Source organism: Neoarius graeffei, chromosome 4, assembly GCF_027579695.1.
Source record: "Neoarius graeffei isolate fNeoGra1 chromosome 4, fNeoGra1.pri, whole genome shotgun sequence".
NCBI lineage: Eukaryota > Metazoa > Chordata > Actinopteri > Siluriformes > Ariidae > Neoarius > Neoarius graeffei.
In genome coordinates, this window is record NC_083572.1 from 12,883,372 (window position 1) to 12,904,381 (window position 21,010).

Sequence of the window (21,010 nt, forward strand, 5' to 3'; positions counted from 1 at the left end):
ACACAAACTGGTGTTGAACCCAGACCAGACCAGGCGATGTCGCTTTATGGTAGTATCGCCATGACGACCATTCAACCACTGTTCAGAGAGGCATAAACAGTGCAGGTATAAGAATTGCTATTGATCGACTGATCACTGGGATAATAATTTTGCTCGTTAAACGGTGGATCTGTTTTAGACCTCTGATACATCACTGCTGAAGGATTTGGCATCGGATAGTACGATACGTTATGAACGGCAGAAAGACTACTTATAAAATCATTCTCGGTGGCTACAATTTTTACAGCTTGCCTCATGGGCAGCTCCCACAACAATTACATAATGCTCTGGCTTTCAAACCAGTGGAAATGTGAGTCATTTCCGAAAAAGGTTCGAAACATCACCATGACTGTGTCGGTGAAAAAAAAAAAAAGAAGCTTTACCTAACAGGGCTTTTGTTTCAGGGTGCATAGGACGTTTTCTGGCGCAGTAAGCAGAAATTCAAAGGACAAAGAGAGGGGTTAATGCAGAGAGCCCTGAACAACACTGCCCCCTTGTGCTGAGTGGACCTGATTTCAGAATTAATGGGGGGAAGAAATGCAGTGTTTTTGTGTAATAAAGAAATTAAAAGTAGTCAAATATGAAATTGTAATATAGGATAATAATAGCTGCAACGGAAAAAGGAAAATGATGTAAAATATAATCACGAGCAAAGAAAATGAAAATGGTCTCAAAGTACTAAAGATGTGCAAAATAGAATAATTAAAATATTTCTAAGCAAAATAAATATCTGAAAAAGGTGTGAATGCTTAATAAGAATGTGTGTGAATTTAAAATATTTTCAAGCTGAAAAAATAAAACCGTAAATAAATAATAAAAGGTGTATGAACAATATAAAAGGTAAAAAAAAAAAAAAATAACACCGCGTATAATAATAAAATAAGGCATATAATAAAACGAGTTATTGGTGAGAAACAAATGCTGCAGTGTGACAAACCTGTAATACTGTATTCATGCTGTACGTAATTGAGCACGACTGCTGTTGCTGAGCAGTTGACCTCGGATCATGTATCATTCCGCCATCCACTTAGACACCGAGGCCCAGATTCTGATCTTTTTACGTTTCTTCCCTCCCCTCTCCTCCCCCCCCCCCCCTTTTTTTTTTTACACAGCAATTCGGGAAGATCCTGGATGTGGAGATAATTTTCAATGAGAGAGGCTCTAAGGTACGTAACCCACGCAGTGATTATTTTTCTTTCTTTCTTTCTTGTTGTACACCACCAGCGCCTGAGCGCGTTATGTAAAAACACCACACGGAGTTTAAGATTGCAGCTCGCTCTTTTACGTCAGGCGCAGGCTATGCACGACTACCTCCGAAACTGAACCCACACTCTCACCATCTCTAACACGTTCTTTCAGACAATGCTCACACATGCATACACACACACTCTCTCTCTCTGTCATAGACCTTTTACCATTAATTCATATTAATAAGATTAATATTTTAAAAAGTACATTTCTAGCAAAAAGGTTGATGAAAGCTTTAAGTATATTCAGTATCGTGGAGGGGTTGCAAAAATGATTCAGCTAGAGTCTCCTAATTCCCAGGTCTCCATATCGGGTACCTCGAATGTCAAGCAGTCAAAAATGTAATCCCTTTCAGTAGGTGCGTTCAACTGTAACCATGGTAACAAGCATAAAAACAATTTAAGCCAGGCCACTTTGGTGTCATCTTCAGTGTATGAAAATGTGCTGCAGTTGGGGCTGGGCGATATGACCATTATAATATCGATGTCATATCGATTTATTATTAAGGGGCGGCATGGTGGTGTAGTGGTTAGCACTGTCGCCTCACAGCAAAAAGGTTCTGGGTTCGAGCCCTGTGGCCGGCGAGGGCCTTTCTGTGTGGAGTTTGCATGTTCTCCCCGTGTCCGCGTGGGTTTCCTCCGGGTGCTCCGGTTTCCCACACAGTCCAAAGATATGCAGTTAGGTTAACGTGGGGTGGTCTTGGGCTGAGGTGCTCTTGAGCAAGGTACCGGACCCCTGACTGCTCCACGGGTGCTGTAGTATGGCTGCCCGCTGCTCTGTGTGTGTGTTCACTGCTTCAGATGGGTTAAATGCAGAGGATGAATCTCACTGTGCTTGAAGTGTGCATGTGACAAATAAAGGTTTCTTCTTCTATTTATTTCATCTCATCTCATTATCTGTAGCCGCTTTATCCTGTCCTACAGGGTCGCAGGCAAGCTGGAGCCTATCCCAGCTGACTACGGGCGAAAGGCGGGGTACACCCTGGACAAGTCGCCAGGTCATCACAGGGCTGACACATAGACACAGACAACCATTCACATTCACACCTACGCTCAATTTAGAGTCACCAGTTAACCTAACCTGCATGTCTTTGGACTGTGGGGGAAACCGGAGCACCCGGAGGAAACCCACGCGGACACGGGGAGAACATGCAAACTCTGCACAGAAAGGCCCTCGCCGGCCACGGGGCTCGAACCCGGACCTTCTTGCTGTGAGGCGACAGCGCTAACCACTACACCACCGTGCCACCGCAGCTGATATTTCAGTGTTAAAAATGTCTATTTTTAATAAATATTTTTACATTTTAATTTAATGTAAATTGATTTTGTAGACATGCCAAAAAAGAAATCCATCCTCGAATATTTTTCTAGTGCATTGCTACTGTATTTCTGGCAGTTTGTGAGCATCATGATACCCATCATATAATCCCGCTCCAATATTTTTGTCATATCACCCACCCCCTAGGTGCAGTTAAGCTAATAATTTGAAAAATGCTTCATCCATCCATCCATCCACTATCCGTAGCCGCTTATCCTGTCCTATGGGGTCGCAGGCATGCTGGAGCCTATCCCAGAGGCGGGGTACGCCCTGGATAAGTCGCCAGGTTATCACAGAGCTAACACATGGAGACAAACAACCATTCACACCTACGGTCAATTTAGAGTCACCAGTTAACCTAACCTGCATGTCTTTGGACTGTGGGGGGAAACCAGAGCACCCGGAGGAAACCCATGCGGACACCGGGAGAACATGCAGACTCCGCATAGAAAGGTCTCCATCAGCAACTGGGCTCAAACCCAGAACCTTCTTTCTGTGAGACGACAGTGCTAACCACTACACCACTGTGCCACCCTGAAACATGCTTCAGTTTATGTATGTATGTAAAAGCAACACTAAGAGAGACGCAACTGAATTACAGTAGTGTATTGAGGTACAGTACCAGTCAAAAGTTTGGACTCGCCTTCTAATTCACTAGCTTTTCTTTATTTTTATTAATTCAAAGTCACTTCATTGTTTTAAAGAAATGATGGATGTCGTTTCTCTTTACTTAGTTGAGCGGTTCTTGACCTGATATGGATTACGACAGTTGTTTACTGTATTAGGGGTCTTTATTGTATTTTTATTATTTACTGTTTGATCTCAAACACATTAAGAAGGCAAGAAACTCGTCCACTAATTACCTCCTTCATGAGGCACAGCTGTTAATTGAAAAGCATTCCAGGTGACGACCTCATGAAGCTGGTTAAGATAATAGTAATAGTGTGCAAAGCGTCATCAAGGTAAACGCTGGATACTTTTGAAGAATCTAAAATCTGAAACACATTTTGTCTTTTTTAGTTTGCCGCATAATTTCATCCATGTTCCGTATGCAAATTTATAGTTTTGGTGTCGTCAGGTTTGTTCTACGATGTAGAAAATAGTCACAATACAGGGGGGAAAAAACTGAGTAGAGTCGGGGTGTACAAACTTTTGACTGGCACTGTGTTTAAAAAAAACAAACAAACGGGTAAGCAGAATAAACCCCAAAGACGACTTTGAATGTCAGCACAAACAGCACTCCGCTTTGTATCTGATTTCAGAGCTATTTATTGTACTGGGCGTTATCTTTTACATGCCATAATCTGTTCTCAGCACTCATCGTTAATGTAATATACATCTGATTACTGTAACTTCTGCTCCAGCGTTGTCTTACTGCACCCAGGGAGGAGAAATCGCTCCATTAGATTAGCTCAACTGTGCGTGAGGAAGCGGAATGAGATGTATCGACCGTCTCTTACGGAAGAATTCCTCTCGCTAAATGGAGCCATGGTCCAGGTTTTGTTGTACGCGAGCGCTACTGATGGAGCCAAATTACCGAGCGCAGAGAGCAAGTCTGCGTATCGGACTTCACTCTGCGTGGGTGTGTGAGGGATTCTGAAACAAAACGCAGCACATCCTTCTGGTGGAGAAACTGCCTGAGAACGAAAGTGCGTTTTAAAGATTAGCTGGTGCTAATAGCTGTTTAAGTGCTCTGTTGTACAGGAATCGCTGACACTGCTGTGGTGAAGCCTCAGATCGCTCTTAAAGTGTATTCAGACCAGGATAGTTCGATAGTTCACTTGCTTTGGTCCGAACCAAATGTTTTTTTTATTTTTTCATTTTGGTGCGGTTCGCTTTCACGCTGTACATTTTAGTAAGCGGACCAAAATCTGTCAACAAAGCCACGCGCCCTGAGGTCGTTCAGCTATTGGTCAGAGACGACACGCGCACAAAGCGTTAAGTTCAAAAGTAGTCATGGAGGCTTTCCGTGCCGTTATTCTTTTTAATGTCATCAAAGCTATATGTTTTTTCCAGTTTTTACTGTTTTCACAATTGTGCGATTACTATGCTGTTGTACAAGTAATTTATCAACGACGACTTCAAAGGGCAAGGCGGCTACGGAGGATAGCGCTGATGAGCGCACATCATGTTGTGACAGTTCTGGCTCTTCACGCAAGACGGAGGAGGTATGTGTCGGGTTATTCGCCTTATCCATCGTAATAGATGAATTTCTTTTTTGCGTCGCTAGTACCGCCACTTTTTGAAAGAATGTCCCTGATTTTAATGTAGGTCTGACGGAGTTTCTTCACTTTTAGCCGACATTGTTCTGGGGAGCGCGTGAACCCCTTCTCCTTCATTTTCTCACTGAATACAGCAAACACGTCGGCATTTTTGTGCGTTCTCTCCAAAAGCTCAGATATGTGGACATCTGCCCATATATCCACAAGGGTACGCGTTTCTTCCTCGGCCCACGTTTGCCCCCTACTCATTTTTTGTACTCTGCAGTCTAGCCTACCACTGGTCTGAATGACTGAATGACTGTTGTAAGGTTCCCTTGACAACCGAAACAGTGTTTGCACTTTGCGGTGGAGTGTCAAGACTCTGTTTCCCATAATGCTCGACAAACGACGGAAGCTCCCGAGGTACAAAAGCGCAAAACTGTCGGATTAGGTCCGGTCTGCTTTCACACCTCCAAAAGGTCCGCACCAGAGTTCCTTTGGTCCGGACCGAGTCCGACCTTGCAGCTCGGTCTCGGTCCGCTTGTTTGGTCCGGACCAGAGTTCGGTAGTTTGTATTCAGACCAACCCAAAAGGTCCGGACCAAGGGAAGTTTGGGTCGTTTGGTCCGGACAAAACAACGTAGGTGTGAATACGCCCTTAAAGTGCATATCCTGGACCAATTTTGGGATTTTTTTTTTTTTTATATGAAAGTATGTCCCTTTACACACTCATCCAGAAGGGTAATTTTGCACAAGGCCATCTGTCTACAGCAGAAAAAAATAAAATGCATCTGGAAAAATCCCAAGGGAGTCTGGAGCCAGATTCGTGACGTTACCTGCGGAAGCACCAGCAGGCTGCGAGAGCTTGCACGGTTTCAGTGCACAGCCTGTGTAGACCAAGTTTAGCAGCTAGCGATTTTGCATTAGAATATGGAATTGTCACCTGAGCGCAATGTTACTTCACCTTTGGATGATGAATGTAATGAGATATCGGAATTATTTCTTGCCCTGGCAACAGTCAACTTGTGAATTGCCGATTTTCTTGGTCTTTTTCTCGGCTCTGCTTGGTCCTTGGTTTCGAGGGCCTCAGTGGATGCGGCACTTCACCTTCTGTCAGGGGAGACGAACACAGCTGCCTCCTTTGGTGACGCTGACACAGATGGAGACGGTGTTGCTTTGGGCATTCTGACAGATGGAACTGCGTCTTTTTTCAGATCAAGTTGCCTCGCGAAGCCCATTTCCCACTGCAAATGGTTCTCAAAGTCGTCGGGCCTTGTGAAGTGAGCACCGCAAATAATGCTGTAGCATGTAGCCAATATTTCCGGGTGCCTCGCACGAAGCGCTCCCGTTTCTCTCTCGTGGTCCGGTCTTTTGGAAAACGATGAGTACTAATCCCATCAAGATTGGTGTTGCTACACCGTCCTACGATACATCTGTTAACCATTTTAATAATTACGTGATAACGTTGAAGAAATTTGCAGAAACCCACCAGGTCATTTTTCTCATAAACGAACCAGCGCTGATGTAGGATTCAGAAGGAGGCGGCCCGCACGCGGCGTCACGAAAATCAACGTTTCCCGGGAAATCCAAATGCCAAGTTTTTTCAGAGGTGGACCAATTCGCCTCAAATGGCTTGATTTCAACTGAATTTTTCTGGTATTGCGCAAGGTAAAAAAAAATTGCGCAAAATGCAGGGATCCCAGACGTCCGCTATTTAGCGGAATTCCGCTATTTTTCTAGCCAAAGTGGTGGTGTGGTTTTTTTTTTTGTTTGTTTTTTTGGTAAATCTCTTGTATATCCGTTAAAAATATGTTTGTTTAAGTAAAATGACCAGCAGAATACGTTCTGATTTGGTTTGCTTGTTTAGCGATGTTTTTGTCAGCTTCGTTTGTTCTCGTTGACATTCGGGAACACTCGGAAGTTAAATTGATGTAAATACCGCGAGACTGTACGCGATAGAACGAGAAAACAATATGGCTACGCCCATTTGCTAGAAAATGGGTTTTAACTCCGTTCGTGCTTTTGTTTCTAATGCGTTGAACTTAATTCAATATGTCGTGGAAAAAAGATATCGTCCATAAAAGAGAGAGCGGAACAGTGTCCGGGTTAGAAGAAGTATATTCTTCAAAGCTACATTTTCATCTAATTTTTATAATTTTTTTTTGCCACTTATGTCATTGATTTACAAAATATGGCATCAAATAGATACACATTATTGTTAAATTCTGTTGCTTTTCTATGTTAAATCTATGTAAAAAATGTGTTCTATAGCATCTTTAAATGTTAAAATCTCAACAGCTTCAGGGGGCTTGCAGCGCCTTTGACCCCTGCTGATAGTTTCTTACATTCCTCTATTTTTATTTTTTAAATTACTGCTGGGATCCCTGAAAATGTGACATATTTGACCAAAGTTTAATATAAAATAGGAGAATTACATTGATCTTGCTCCTGAATTTACCCGTGATATGCACTTTAATACTCCGGACTAACTGATACAAAAATTAGCTCATGTACACAGTTTGAAACTTTTTCCTGGGATTTGAAATACTTTTGCTATTGAGGTTATTCGTAGAATAACTTACTGGGCGAAGGAATGAAATGTCAGCTTTACCAGTGAAAAATAAGCTGTGAGCATAAGGACAAATGTTTTTATACTACCATGTGACCTGTGATGGACTGTTTCAGACGTTTTGTTTGGAACACAAAAATGTTACATCAGTGACGCCAGATGTTCTTCAGGAATGTATACAAAAGCAACACATTTTTTTTTTTCAAATTTTTTTTTTGTTTGTTAATCTGTTTTCCACTTGTGATTTAAAAAAAAAAAAGTATAATAATTTAGTTTGATTACAAAAATGACACGGGGTGGCACGGTGGTGTAGTGGTTAGCGCTGTCGCCTCACAGCAAGAAGGTCCGTGTTCAAGCCCCGGGGCCGGCGAGGGCCTTTCTGTGTGGAGTTTGCATGTTCTCCCCGTGTCCGCGTGGGTTTCCTCCGGGTGCTCCGGTTTCCCCCACAGTCCAAAGACATGCAGGTTAGGTTAACTGGTGACTCTAAATTGACCGTAGGTGTGAATGTGAGTGTGAATGGTTGTCTGTGTCTATGTGTCAGCCCTGTGATGACCTGGCGACTTGTCCAGGGTGTACCCCGCCTTTCGCCCGTAGTCAGCTGGGATAAGCTCCAGCTTGCCTGCGACCCTGTAGAACAGGATAAAGCGGCTACAGATAATGAGATGAGATGAGACAAAAATGACACACTTTTGGTTGTGCATATATTAAAGGGGAACTGAAGTCATTTTTAAACTTGCTTTATTTCTTAACGTGTTATTCAGTTATGTTTTCGGTTTTATTAACCTTATATCGTGACTCATATTGGCATATTATATTACAATTATCAGCCTTTTCGGTTTCTAGCCACGTTGAATGTAGTTCGTTTGGTCCGCAGCAGGCGTCGGTTATGCGCGCGATCTTCACGAGACTTGTGCGAGACTTCAAACGTGAAGTGTCAGCACTGCCATTTTGAAAACTGTTTACACAGCGGCCAGATCGCCATATCATTCCGATTTAGATTAATTTCGAGATTCGCCAGCTTCATCAGCGATGGAGATTATTCCATACGACTTCCAACCAACATGGAGTAGAGAAGAGTTGGAAAGACGGCAGGATAAGGACGAGTCCGTCGCGCTGGTATTTACGTCATTACTGTCGCACAATTAAAACGTGCCAGATCAGGCGGCTGGTGGGTTTTCAGGATAATAAATACATGCGTGTATTGTTGTGATAAATGCATGTTATACTGAGCGCATTTCCCACGTAATCCTCACTAAGGTTTCGGACAGCACTACAAAATGGCGTCCTGACTATATAGTGAGTAGGGAGCGATTTCGGACAAGCATTCAAAAGAGGGCGCACGCATGTTTTGACAACGTTAGGAGATGTTGGTCGCTTTGATTTCTGCTGTACGTTTTACTTCCGTCCTACGATGTCTCGTACAGGTCTCAGCGAGTCTCGTTTACGACCATTGCTTTGCCTTATGGACCGATGTATTCCATAGCATATTTCAAACACTCATAACTTGCTATAGCAGTGACAAAATAGCTATCAAAAATGTATTCCTATATTTAATAAAATGAGAAATAGAATTTTGATGAGGGCGGCACGGTGGTGTAGTGGTTAGCGTTGTCGCCTCACAGCAAGACGGTCCTGGGTTCGAGCCCTGTGGCCGGTGAGGGCCTTTCTGTGTGGAGTTTGCATGTTCTGCCCGTGTCCACGTGGGTTTCCTCCGGGTGCTCCGGTTTCCCCCACAGTCCAAAGACATGCAGGTTAGGTTAACTGGTGACTCTAAATTGACCGTAGGTGTGAATGTGAGTGTGAATGGTTGTGTGTCTATGTGTCAGCCCTGTGATGACCTGGCGACTTGTCCAGGGTGTACCCCGCCTTTCGCCCGTAGTCAGCTAGGATAGGCTCCAGCTTGCCTGCGACCCTGTAGGACAGGATAAAGCGGCTAGAGATGATATGAGAATTTTGATGATAAAAAAAAAAAAATTTGCCTTCAGTTCTCCTTTAAGTTTTTATCCCCCGCTGGCCGAAAGGCCCGAAGGGGGATTGTGTCATTAGCCTGGGCCCGCCCATCCTAAGCATGACGCAACACGAGGGCCTGTTGCGAGCTTAGTCTGGCCAGGCAAGCTATCTACAGCTCTTCCAAGCTCCCGAAAAATCGGGAACCAATCAACTTTGAGCATCTCCAACGGCCCTAGGTAGAGGCATGTTCAAGGCAGTGACGTAGTAGAACTGCGACCGGAAGCCATAGATTGTTTACAGAATCTATGCCGGAAGCGCTTCATTCACATCACGTACATGGAGCAGCGGCAAGCCTTTAACACAGCGGTAGATGCTGTATTGAAAGCATTCAACGGGAAGTTCTCATTGAAAACGGAGCAAAGAGCAGCCCTGGAGGTATTTATTGAAAGGAAGAACGTTTTCGCCTTGCTCCCGACCGGCTTCGGTAAGAGTTTAATCTACCAGTTAGCCCCGTCGCGTCACATACGTCAGAGGAAAGAGTGATGTGATTGGTTTAAGCTTCGACCAGTAGCAAACTGAGGCATTTCAGGGAGGCGGGTCAACCACGGGCTCTGGGAAACGGTTGGGCTTAATATCTTGGCCAGACCAACAGCTCGTAGAGCTTTGAAGTCGCGTTAGCCAGACTATCGTGTCATGGTAAGGGAAGGGTGCTCACCTTCTGAAATCAATTCCTCTCACAATTTTTGGAGGAATTTCACGAAACTTGGCAGGATTCTTTGTTATATGTCGGTAATATGCATATTGTAATTTTCGTTAAATTGGGTCACATTTTACCAGTGTTACAGCCCTTGATTAACAAAATAATAATTTGACAATTTCATATGTGTGGGGTTTATTTCCCCTTCTGAAATCAACTCCTCTCTCAATTTGTGGAGGAATTTCACCAAACCTGGCAAAAGGCCTTGTTATATGTCGGTAGTACACACATTGTAATTTTGTTCAATTCGCTCGCATTTTACCAGAGTTGTGGCCCTTGATTAACGACCTTGTACTTTCACAAATTTCATGAAGGTGTGCTCGCCTTCTGAAATCAACTCCTCTCTCGATTTTTGGACGAATTTCTCGAAGTTTGGCAAAACGCCTTGTTATATAACGGTAATGCGCATATTGTGATTTTAATTTCGTTTGTGAAAATTTTCCCAGAGTTTTGACCCTTGATTAAATAACTCGCACTTTGACAATTTCGTGAGGGTGTATGTTCTTCTGAAATCAACTCCCCTCACAGTTTTTGGAGGAATTTCACGAAACTTGGCAGGATTCTTTGTTATATGTCAGTAATGCGCATATTGCAATTTCATTCAATTCGGTCACATTTTACCAGAGTTATGGCAGAGTTTCCAGCAGAGGATCTTGTGCTCTCAGAGCACTCTTGTAATAATTCTGATGCCAAAACAATTTGCAATTTGCACAGCAGTTAATATTTATTTATTAAAGAGCAATATGTTGAACATTTTTTTTATCCGTTTATAGTTCCATTGAATGTTTGTGAAACCAGGTCCTTTTTTATTATGTTGTAGCAGCTACAAACACTGTTCCATAACCAGCTTCTTTCTTTCTCTCTCTCTCTCTAAATCTCTTTTGAAGTAAATATTACAAACAATATAAACACAGCTTGTCCTGCTCGCGAGAAACCGCAAAGCGTAAACTCCTGTCCTATCCTGATAACATTCTCATGTCGAAAGAATACTTTATCGCTGATTGTTAGGCTACGGTCACACTACAGTTCGCGATGTTTTGCAATGGGTTCTCGATGAAAAATGAGCCGTTTGGTGACTGCTTCCCTGAGTTTCAGGAAGTATTCTCAAACCCATCTGTGAATATTCAGCACTTAGTTTGCCAACAAAACACATGGCCACCAAATTTCAATGCATGCTTTGAAATTTTTCATGACGTTTTGGCTGCTCATGTACGGAAGCAATTTTGTGCCAAAATGTTCATACAATACTTTTGAAATATCAAACGAAAACGACAAATCAAAATACAAAAAAAGAACAAAGTCAATTTTTTTAGACTGGCAAACAAATTATTTGTGTAATCGTGCAAAATATCAGTCTATTACTCTTCAGAAACCTTTTATTTTTGTTCCGCGTCTTTCTCAGTTTTGTTTGACGTAATTTATTTTGGTTGCGATTCCTGACTTTTTGCTTGCAGTTTTGGCACAAACTTGACGTGTGGGCGGGCTGTCCAGGAATGCATTCCCATTGGCTAACTTGTGTTTGACTGACAGCTACGCTCATCCATTCCCTACTCGGATTCTGGCGGACTGTTTGACGAGTGACCGATCCATTGACGGTAAACAAGGATCGAGTAGACTTCAGTGGCGACTATGATATTGAATTTACACTTTGTTGAATTAATTCAGTATCATAGTCGCCACTGAAGTCCACTCGATCCTTGTTTACGGTCAATGGATCGGTCACTCGTCAAACAGTCCGCCAGAATCCGAGTAGGGAATGGATGAGCGTAGCTGTCAGTCAAACACAAGTTAGCCAATGGGAATGCGTTCCTGGACAGCCCACCCACACGTCAAGTTTGTGCCAAAACTGCAAGCAAAAAGTCAGGAATCGCAACCAAAATAAATTGCGTCAAACAAAACTGAGAAAGACGCGGAACAAAAATAAAAGGTTTCTGAAGAGTAATAGACTGAGATTTTGCACGATTACACGAATAATTTGTTTGCCAGTCTAAAAAAATTGACTTTTTTTTTTTTCTTTTTTTGTATTTTGATTTGTCGTTTTTGTTTGATATTTCAAAAGTATTGTATGAACATTTTGGCACAAAATTGATTCCATACTCATGAGGCAGACACACACCAAAAAACAACTCTTGAAGCTCGGAGAGCCTTCACCGTGCATCACACGATTGGTGGCTACCAGTTTTGCATCGCCAAGTTTTCACAAACCCATCGCGAGTTGTAGTGTGACTGTAGCCTTACAAAGCACTGACACTAGAGACTCCTTCCTCTCTCCTCTTCATCATTTCAACAGTTACACACGTTTTTTCCTCTGTTTCGGTACAGTGTCCACTATACAAGTCACTTTGTAGGTTATTCCTATAGAAACAGTAATGTATTAGAACAAGTGCATTAATAAAAGCCTGTGAACCTTTAATCAAAACTTGCTGACCAATCAAAATTGAGAATTCAACAGCTCTGTTATAATGCCTGACTCTGAATATGTATCTATAGGATATTTACATGGTGGCACAAAGATATGAAGTTTATCTTCAAGTGGTGAACATATTCACGAGTGAATGAAGCAAACGAGTGAAAATATTTTCACCACTCGAAGATGAACTTCATATCTTTATGCCACTGTGTAGTGTTCTTTATATTATATGGACAGATCCACAAAAAAAAAGTAAGTTAATCAGAATAATTTTAATTTTGAATTGGTTCACCATTTTGACAACACGCTTCTAGTCAGCAGGAAAACACTGGGAGTGAAATATTGGGGATTATTATACATACGGGCCACTTTTTCGCTGGAATAAAATCATGTATTCTGTTCCCTTCTAGTGGGTTTATTGATGGCATGCAATATTATCGTCATATCACTTATCCTCCATGTATTACGCCACTCTCCCTAATGGAGAATGAGCATGCAATATTGTTATTATATTTACGTTGTCAAGACAACATGACGTCACACGTCCGAGCTCATGCAAAGATCCAATGACCAAACTTTTCTGCTGCGCGTGCAAAGAATCATTTCTTTGTCAGCCAGGAAAGAGAGATGATGAGGTTAATCCAGTGCTAGGTTTAAGCACTAAATAAATATACTGAAACCGGAGACGCGCTGAACACCCAAAAGGTTACCAAAACTTCATTAGATATTCTTCGCACATATTTACAAGAGGGGAAAAACATACCAACGGATATTGAAAAACTGGAAAAGGGACGCGTCAGAGAAGTAAAACTTCTGCGCTAGCGAGTGACTGCGACAGTTTGTAAGCAAACATGGCTGCAAGGTTTGCTTCGTTAAAATCCGAAGGTTTTGAGAGAATTTTGGCTGCCAGTTCGCTCCGTTGTGTGTAGTTGTGGATGTTGATTTTAAAAGTAACTAAGTAAATTACACAGGGAAAATAATAATATTCAGCTTGACTGCGCTAGCATTGGCCTTTGCTAACACTACACCAGCTAGAAGCTAATTGGACTGCTGCGCTAACAGCAACAAGTCGCGGGTAAGCTAGCGTCGGCCTTTGCTAACGCTACTGCTACACCGGCTGGAAGCTAACTGGACTGCCGTGCTAAAAGCACTGAGTCGCCGGTAAGCTAGCATTGGCCTTTGAGAATGCTGATATGAAGAGTGTGTGTATGTATTATAATGGCTGGCTTTTTTTCATGGTATATCAGATATATTCCATTCAGCTACTCATCTTTGACTCGTTCAGTATCATGCTAGCTGAATGGAATATATCTGATATACCACTCAACGCCAGCCAATATTATTTAAATGTGTCACTCAGATCCACAGCGTATTTCGTATGAAAAATACAAGTTTTTCAACACGAGAAGATAAACTTCATATCTTCAATCCAAAGTGTGATTTTTCTTTTTATTATACAGACACGTTCACAAACCAAAAGTATCCAAATTTATCAAAACAATTCCTTGGTTTCCTCGCAAGTGACAGAGATTTATGTCACGGTTTTGGTTCTCAATGTCCCGGATGGAACTCGTATGAAAAATACGAGTGGTGCATTTCCCAGTAAAACACCTTCATGTGTCTAATGAATATATATAAAATGACTTTTTGCATATTTTTATATTTCACTTACTTGACGGTGAACTGCTGAATTGTATTTTTGTCTTTTCTTTAATACGTACAGCATAAAGTGTGTCCATTTTATCATCAATAATAAAGACGCCTTCCTCCATGTTTTGTCTTCATAATCAGTCGTCTCTCAGATTGAACAGTGCAAGTTGTTTTGTATCCATTGTCTCCTGTTGACGGAGTTTGGACACCGTGTTCCGGAAGACGGCGTCCCTCGCTGATCGTTCTGTCTTATTGATGCTGTCACTGTCGTCCCTCAGGGCTTCGGCTTCGTGACGTTCGAGAACAGCGCGGACGCTGAGAAAGCCCGCGAGAGGCTGCATGGGACGATAGTAGAGGGCAGGAAGATAGAGGTGAGCTTTATATTTGTCTCGATGATCCTCACGTCTTTGGCACCAATGACCGGTTGTGCTTCTCTAGTCCAGCTGTGTGCATGCGTGTGTGTGTGTGGGGGAGGTGTGTATGGGTGTGGGCGTACATGTGCTTTGGTGTGGATGGATGGGTGGAGCATGTCTGGAGAGTGTTTGGCATGTTGTCTTCAGAAAGCAGCTGCATGGCAGAATAAGTTGGACATGTTTTTATGAATGTGTTGGGTCCTGCCTGCTCGGTTTGGTCTCCACTGCTGCTGAGCTGGAATGATCGTCGTTATGAAGCATGCACGCAGACATGTGCTGATAATCAGTCACCGTGAGCACTTCATATTCCCAGACGGAGTGGAGATATTCTACACACAGTGGCAATAGTGACAATATTCTACACACACACACACACACACACACACGTGAAAGCTGTATTATATGTCTCTCTCACACAACCCCATCACTCTGTTAAAACAGAACCGTAGCTGAATGAGACGCTGTTTATATTTATAGTTATAGGAACATTTCAGCCAGAAACAGCATGTATAATTGTACCTTTGCCCTAAACGCAGTTGATCAGCCAAGATATGTTTGGTAACTAAAGTTAGCATCTTTACTTTTGCATTTGAACAACAGGGCTAATAGTCAAGTAGTAGGTGCCAATACTTACAGCGATGTATTGGCTAGTTTCTACTAACGCGCTAGCTAATTCATACGCTAGCTAATAACTAGCTAATTAGTTGGCCGTATATTAGTTATTGCATTAGTTTCAATAGCTAGCTAATAATACTGTTTGTATGTAAAGTTTCCCAGAATAACAGAATAAATCTGGATTTACCATTTTTACGTAACCAAGTCAAATTGGAACTATTAGCTACAATTATAGACACCTTAACGATCTTTTGGCCGTTGCAAAAGCAGAAGAGTTTCAATACATAAATTGTGCATGAATATTTACTCAAACTTCCACTGGGGGGGGGGGTTGATTCTTGATTACTTACCAGATCATGTGACACCGTTCCACAATTATTGATACCATTGTCCACAGTTATCGACACCGTTCCACAATTATCAACATCCAGATGATTGTTAAAAAAAAATCGGTATGTGTTAAGACAGTTTTTATTTAAAATGAGTCAGAAAATCTTTTTGTTCCACTTTCTACCCACTTTCTAAGTATTTTTGTAGATCACATTTTGTTCATCATTTGCCGTTGTTTGTATTAATTTCTAGTTTTGTAGTTTACCAATAAATGTCAACAGGAAATTGGCATTGTAACCACATGAAAATCCAGGTCAAAGGTCACATATCATTCCTCGAACCAAAATATAAAATGTCTCCTGATATTGTAATATATGGTAGATGTTTACAACAAACTGCAAAAAAAAAAAAAATCTAAACAGAATAGAAAATTTCAAGCTTGTAATTTTTTATATGCGAAGAATTTAATTCTGGTCTAATATTTATTGCACAAGGATTCCAAATACTCTATGAACATTCCATTCTGTTATGAATCAGGAAAAAAAAAAGATTATAAAACGCAACAAAATTTATTATTTTTTTTTTAAAAGTACTTCATCTACTTCAACAATGTTACACAAAGATCGATCCATAACAGTTATAAATGTCAGTTCCACAGGGTGTCGATAATGGTGGACACCGGTGAAAGTGATCACTATTATCGACACCTCACGTGATTCTCAAACGCGTGTTTAGATACAAAATGGCGACTGTCAAATGAAAGAGTAAGAAACAAAGTAGGTTTCGACAAGATCATGAAATATCGGTGAATTGGATCAGTAAAAACATGTCCATGATCTTTCCACCATGCTAACCTGTGATGATGACGCCTGGGTTTTCCCTCAAATTGCTGATCGTGCTTAAAAAAAAAAAATCCATCTCGGGTAATGAGCTGTCATCAGACGACAAGATCAAAGGGCGAGGCGGGTCTTCCGGTTGATTGATTAACCAATAATAACTGTTGTAACTGAAACTCACCTTTTGTAAAATTGTTTTTTTACTGGTAAATCTGAAAAGGTGTCTAATTATGGACTGTCATTAACTGTAGCTGGAGCTCTGTATCATCATCTGAATCAGACGTGACATGAATCTGACCTGAATTTGAACCCAAACTATGTCCTGAGAAAGAAAGTGAAACTAGCTTCAAGATGGCTGCTCATATTGTGGGGCTTTTTTTTTTTCTCTTCTCAGCTTTGCGATAAATATTTGTTGTTTTTCTTTATAGATGATAAAACTAAATCTAGATTTGTGAGGTAACAAGTTACAATTATTTGATCACCTAAGATATTTGTGATTAAATTAGTTTTATACTTGAGCTAGTAAGGCTAATGTAGCAACTAGGTACAGTATCAGCAAAGTTACCGTAATTTGCTTTGTTACAGTGCTCAAGTTTGTTTTTTACTGGAGATATCCTTTCATCGATAATATGACTTTTACTCCTTATATTCAGAAGAAAGAATCTCGACTTTTTTGAAATTTCTTAGTTACTCTGTACAGTGTTTTGTTTATTGAGGCAGTTTGTTGTGACAGCTAGCGATTAGCATTCGAGTAGTTTGTCTTGGCAGAGTTGCTATGCTAACTGCCACTTAAGAGATGAAGGATGAAGCTGCTGTCAGTTAAGCCTAGGTCACAATCGGACGTACGATTTTTTGGCTGTGCGATTTTTGGCGTTTCCCAAATCGCTGCGGTTTTTTTTTTTTGTTTGTGGAGAAAGACGCACGTTGGCTGTAAGTTTGTCTTGCAACCTGAAAAAAAAAACGTAAGCACCCGTAGAGTTTGTTTGACATGACAAAGAACCTCTGCGGCTCGAAAATCAGCACGTCACACGCGCGCCCTCCGTGCGTTTCTTGCGTTTTTTGCACGTAGACCGGCCGTAGGAGCACGTACGGCCGGTTGTGACCGAGGCTTTAGATATCTCTAATATAAACTGGTAGCTTCCAGTAGGTGTTAACAACATTAGCCTTGTAGCTGCTTTAGATACCAAATATGTCTTGGACAATCGACTGCGTGTCGGGGAAGGCGAGAAGTTGTTTTTCATTTTTAGCTGCCCACCTTAGGCCAAGCTATTTTGAGGTAGCTTTCCTGTTAGAATAAATCATGATGGAATTATTAGCACATGGCTACTTGCACGATTTGGTTTCTTTGAGCATGCTGAAGTACGTTTGTTTTTAGCCAATCATGCTCCTGGATTTGACCCGTTTCCTGCTCTTTGCTTGTCATGACACTTGCTGATTTTTTTTTTTTTAAATACCTGCTCTCTGTGTGTGTGTGTGTGTGTGTGTGTGTGTGTGTGTGTGTGTGTGTGTGTTTTTCTCATTTATTTTTTCTTTAACTAGCGGTATATGCCACTGATTCTTAAAGCTCATGAATGTACATGATGATTCCTGTTCACTGTCGCAGGCAGTGCCATAACGCTGGTTGGTTCTTCATTTTGCTTGTTTTGATTCTTCTTTTGTGGAATTTTCTCGAGGGTTGTCTCTTGCTTGAGGTGTGTAATTCTTTCTCCGTCTTAGTGATCTTTTAACGCATGTAGACTGTGTGTGTGTGTGTGTGGAAACGGATTCTTTTCTTCTCTTCATAGACTCTCATGATTTTAGGTTGTTCACACAAGACGTCAGCGCTTAGGAGTGTATCGGCCTTTTTTTCTTTTGAGATCACCAGAATGTTCTGCATGGTGTATTTTTTCCGAGGCTGTGTGTAGTCTTGTGTTTGGGGCACTGGGAGAGGGGGAGGTATTTTAGTGATGGCGGCTGAATCTGTCATTTGTCTTTTAGAAGTGGTGTAGACATTGTTTAAGTGCATGATGCCTGGAGGACTCTCTCTATCTCCCCCTAGTGTCCATGGCTGCTTGTGTTGGCTGTAGCTGGCATGGGTCTCAGACACTCCCCCTCCCATCCCCCCCCCCCCTTCCTCTCCACCCTTTCTCCTTTAGCCATCCATCATACCCTACCCACGCGGCTCATGGGGAGAGGCCATGCTCGCGTCGGAGCTGGGTTTTGGTTTTGCATGACTTTTTAATCTTCCTGCTGATTGCTCCAGTAGAACATAGTAGATCTGAAGTTTCATTTTGTTCGATGTTTTCCTGAACAAATCAATTCTGTGGAAAAAAACAAAACAGGCTTTTAACTTTGGTTTTATTTATGAACAATAGCATGTCCTCTTTTTTTTTTTTTTTTGAACATTGCATTTTGTGGCAGTGTTTTCCATCGTTTTTTTGTTTATTTGTGAAAATGTTTGGGGAAGGGTTCAAGAGAGAGGATTAGAGACAGCTAAATTCTTCACATATTTGCCCTTCTCTCTCTCTCTCTCTCTCTCTCTTTCTTTTTTCCTCTGCGTCTTTCTTTCATAGCTCTTTCCCCACAGATTAGGTGCCTACCTTAAGTGGAACTGTTCTGTAGGCTACTTTTTTTCCCACTGTGAATCAGTGGTACAAAGAAGCAGCCATTTTATGATAAATTGTGAACAAAGTAAACAGGAGCTATACTGTTATGCTAGCGTTGACTCATTATCCGTTAAGCAGTTAGACTCGCTTAAGAGCGTAGACCAAAGACAAAATATCATTCAAATAAGAAAAGATGCTAAACACACACAAAAATCAGTACTACTTCTTGGTTTTATGAAAAGGTGAGCTTTAGCCTTGATAGCATGAGTCACCAGAAGCGACAGGCTGTGCATTTAATAATGCAAATAATGGAATGGCTACGAATTAATAATTAACTAACACTGTCTATTGCCTTTTTGTTTTGTTTTCATGTAAATGACAAGCAATTATGAAAACACAGCAAATGCTGTGGTAAACATTATCTAGCTAGAGCTAGTTGTAGTTTTTGCTGTTTTCGTTTTGTCATTTACATTAAAACAAAAACTAGCTAGCTAGCTAATATGTAGTACAGCATCCACTCCAAAAACATTGACCACAGCATATTAGCTAGTTTTTGTTTTAATCGAAATTACAAGCAATTAGGAAAACAGCAAAAACCTATCTAGCTAACATTTACCACAATATTTGTTGTGGGAAATGATTTTGGAGGGAATGCTAATAAGAAAATAAAAATGATAAGCAATTCGGAAAACTGCAAAAACTAGCTGATGACTGTTTACCGCAGTATTTGTTGTGGGAAATTATTTTGGAAGGAACGTTGTACAAAATGCTAACAAGAAAATAAAAATAAGCAATTAGGAAAACTAGCTAGCTAACATTTACCGCAGTATTTGTTGTGGGAAATTATTTTGGAAGGAACACTGTACAAAATGCTAACAAGAAAACAGAAATAAAAATGATAAGCAATTAGGAAAACTGCAAAAACTTGCTAGCTAACATTTACCGCAGTATTTGTTGTGGGAAATGATTTTGGAGGGAATGCTGTACAAAATGCTAACAAAAACAAAAATAAAAATGATAACTAGCCAGCTAACATTTACCGCAGTATTTATTGTGGGAAATGATTTTGGAAGGAACGCTGTACAAAATGCTAACAAGAAAACAAAAATAAAAATGATGAGCAATTAGGAAAACTGCAAAACTAGCTAGCTAACATTTACCGCAGTATTTGTTGTGGGAAATGATTTTGGAAGGAACGCTGTACAAAATGCGAACAAGAAAACAAAAATAAAAATGATAAGCAATTAGGAAAACTAGCCAGCTAACATTTACTGCAGTATTTGTTGTGGGAAATTATTTTGGAGGGAACGCTGTACAAAATGCGAACAAGAAAACAAAAATAAAAATGATAAGCAATTAGGAAAACTAGCTAGTTAACATTTACCGCAGTATTTGTTGTGGGGAATGATTTTGGAAGGAATGCTATACAAAATGCGAACAAGAAAACAAAAAAATAAAAATGATAAGCCATTAGGAAAACTGCAAAAACTAGCTAGCCAACATTTACCACAGTATTTGTTGTGGGAAATGATTTTGGACGGAACGCTGTACAAAATACTAACAAAACAAACAAAAATGTCAGGCAATTAGGAAAACTGCAAAAACTTGCTAGCTAACATTTACTGCAGTATTTGTTGTGGGAAATGATTTTGGAAGGAACACTGTACAAAATGTTAATAAAAAAAACAAAAATAAAAATGATAAGCAATTAGGAAAACTAGCTAGTTTTTGCAGTTAACATTTACCGCAGTATTTGTTGTGGGGAATGATTTTGGAAGGAACGCTGTACAAAATGCTAACAAGAAAACAAAAATAAAAATAAGTAATTAGGAAAACTAGCCAGCTAACATTTACTGCAGTATTTGTTGTGGGAAATTATTTTGGAGGGAACGCTGTACAAAATGCTAACAAGAAAACAAAAATAAAAATGATAAGCAATTAGGAAAACTAGCTAGTTAACATTTACCGCAGTATTTGTTGTGGGGAATGATTTTGGAAGGAACGCTATACAAAATGCGAACAAGAAAACAAAAAAATAAAAATGATAAGCCATTAGGAAAACTGCAAAAACTAGCTAGCCAACATTTACCA

General features: G+C 40.8%; 1 protein-coding gene across 6 annotated transcripts in view; it reads left to right on the forward strand.

Annotated features, from left to right (window-relative positions):
* Positions 1-21,010, forward strand: part of rbfox2 (RNA binding fox-1 homolog 2) — a 126,609-nt gene that overhangs the window by 79,781 nt on the left and 25,818 nt on the right. For all 6 annotated transcript variants that reach the window (XM_060918854.1, XM_060918850.1, XM_060918851.1 and 3 more), the window contains 2 exons: positions 1,152-1,205; positions 14,419-14,511. In XM_060918854.1, the coding sequence (XP_060774837.1) occupies positions 1,152-1,205; positions 14,419-14,511 (147 nt within the window). The remainder of the gene's footprint in view (positions 1-1,151; positions 1,206-14,418; positions 14,512-21,010) is intronic.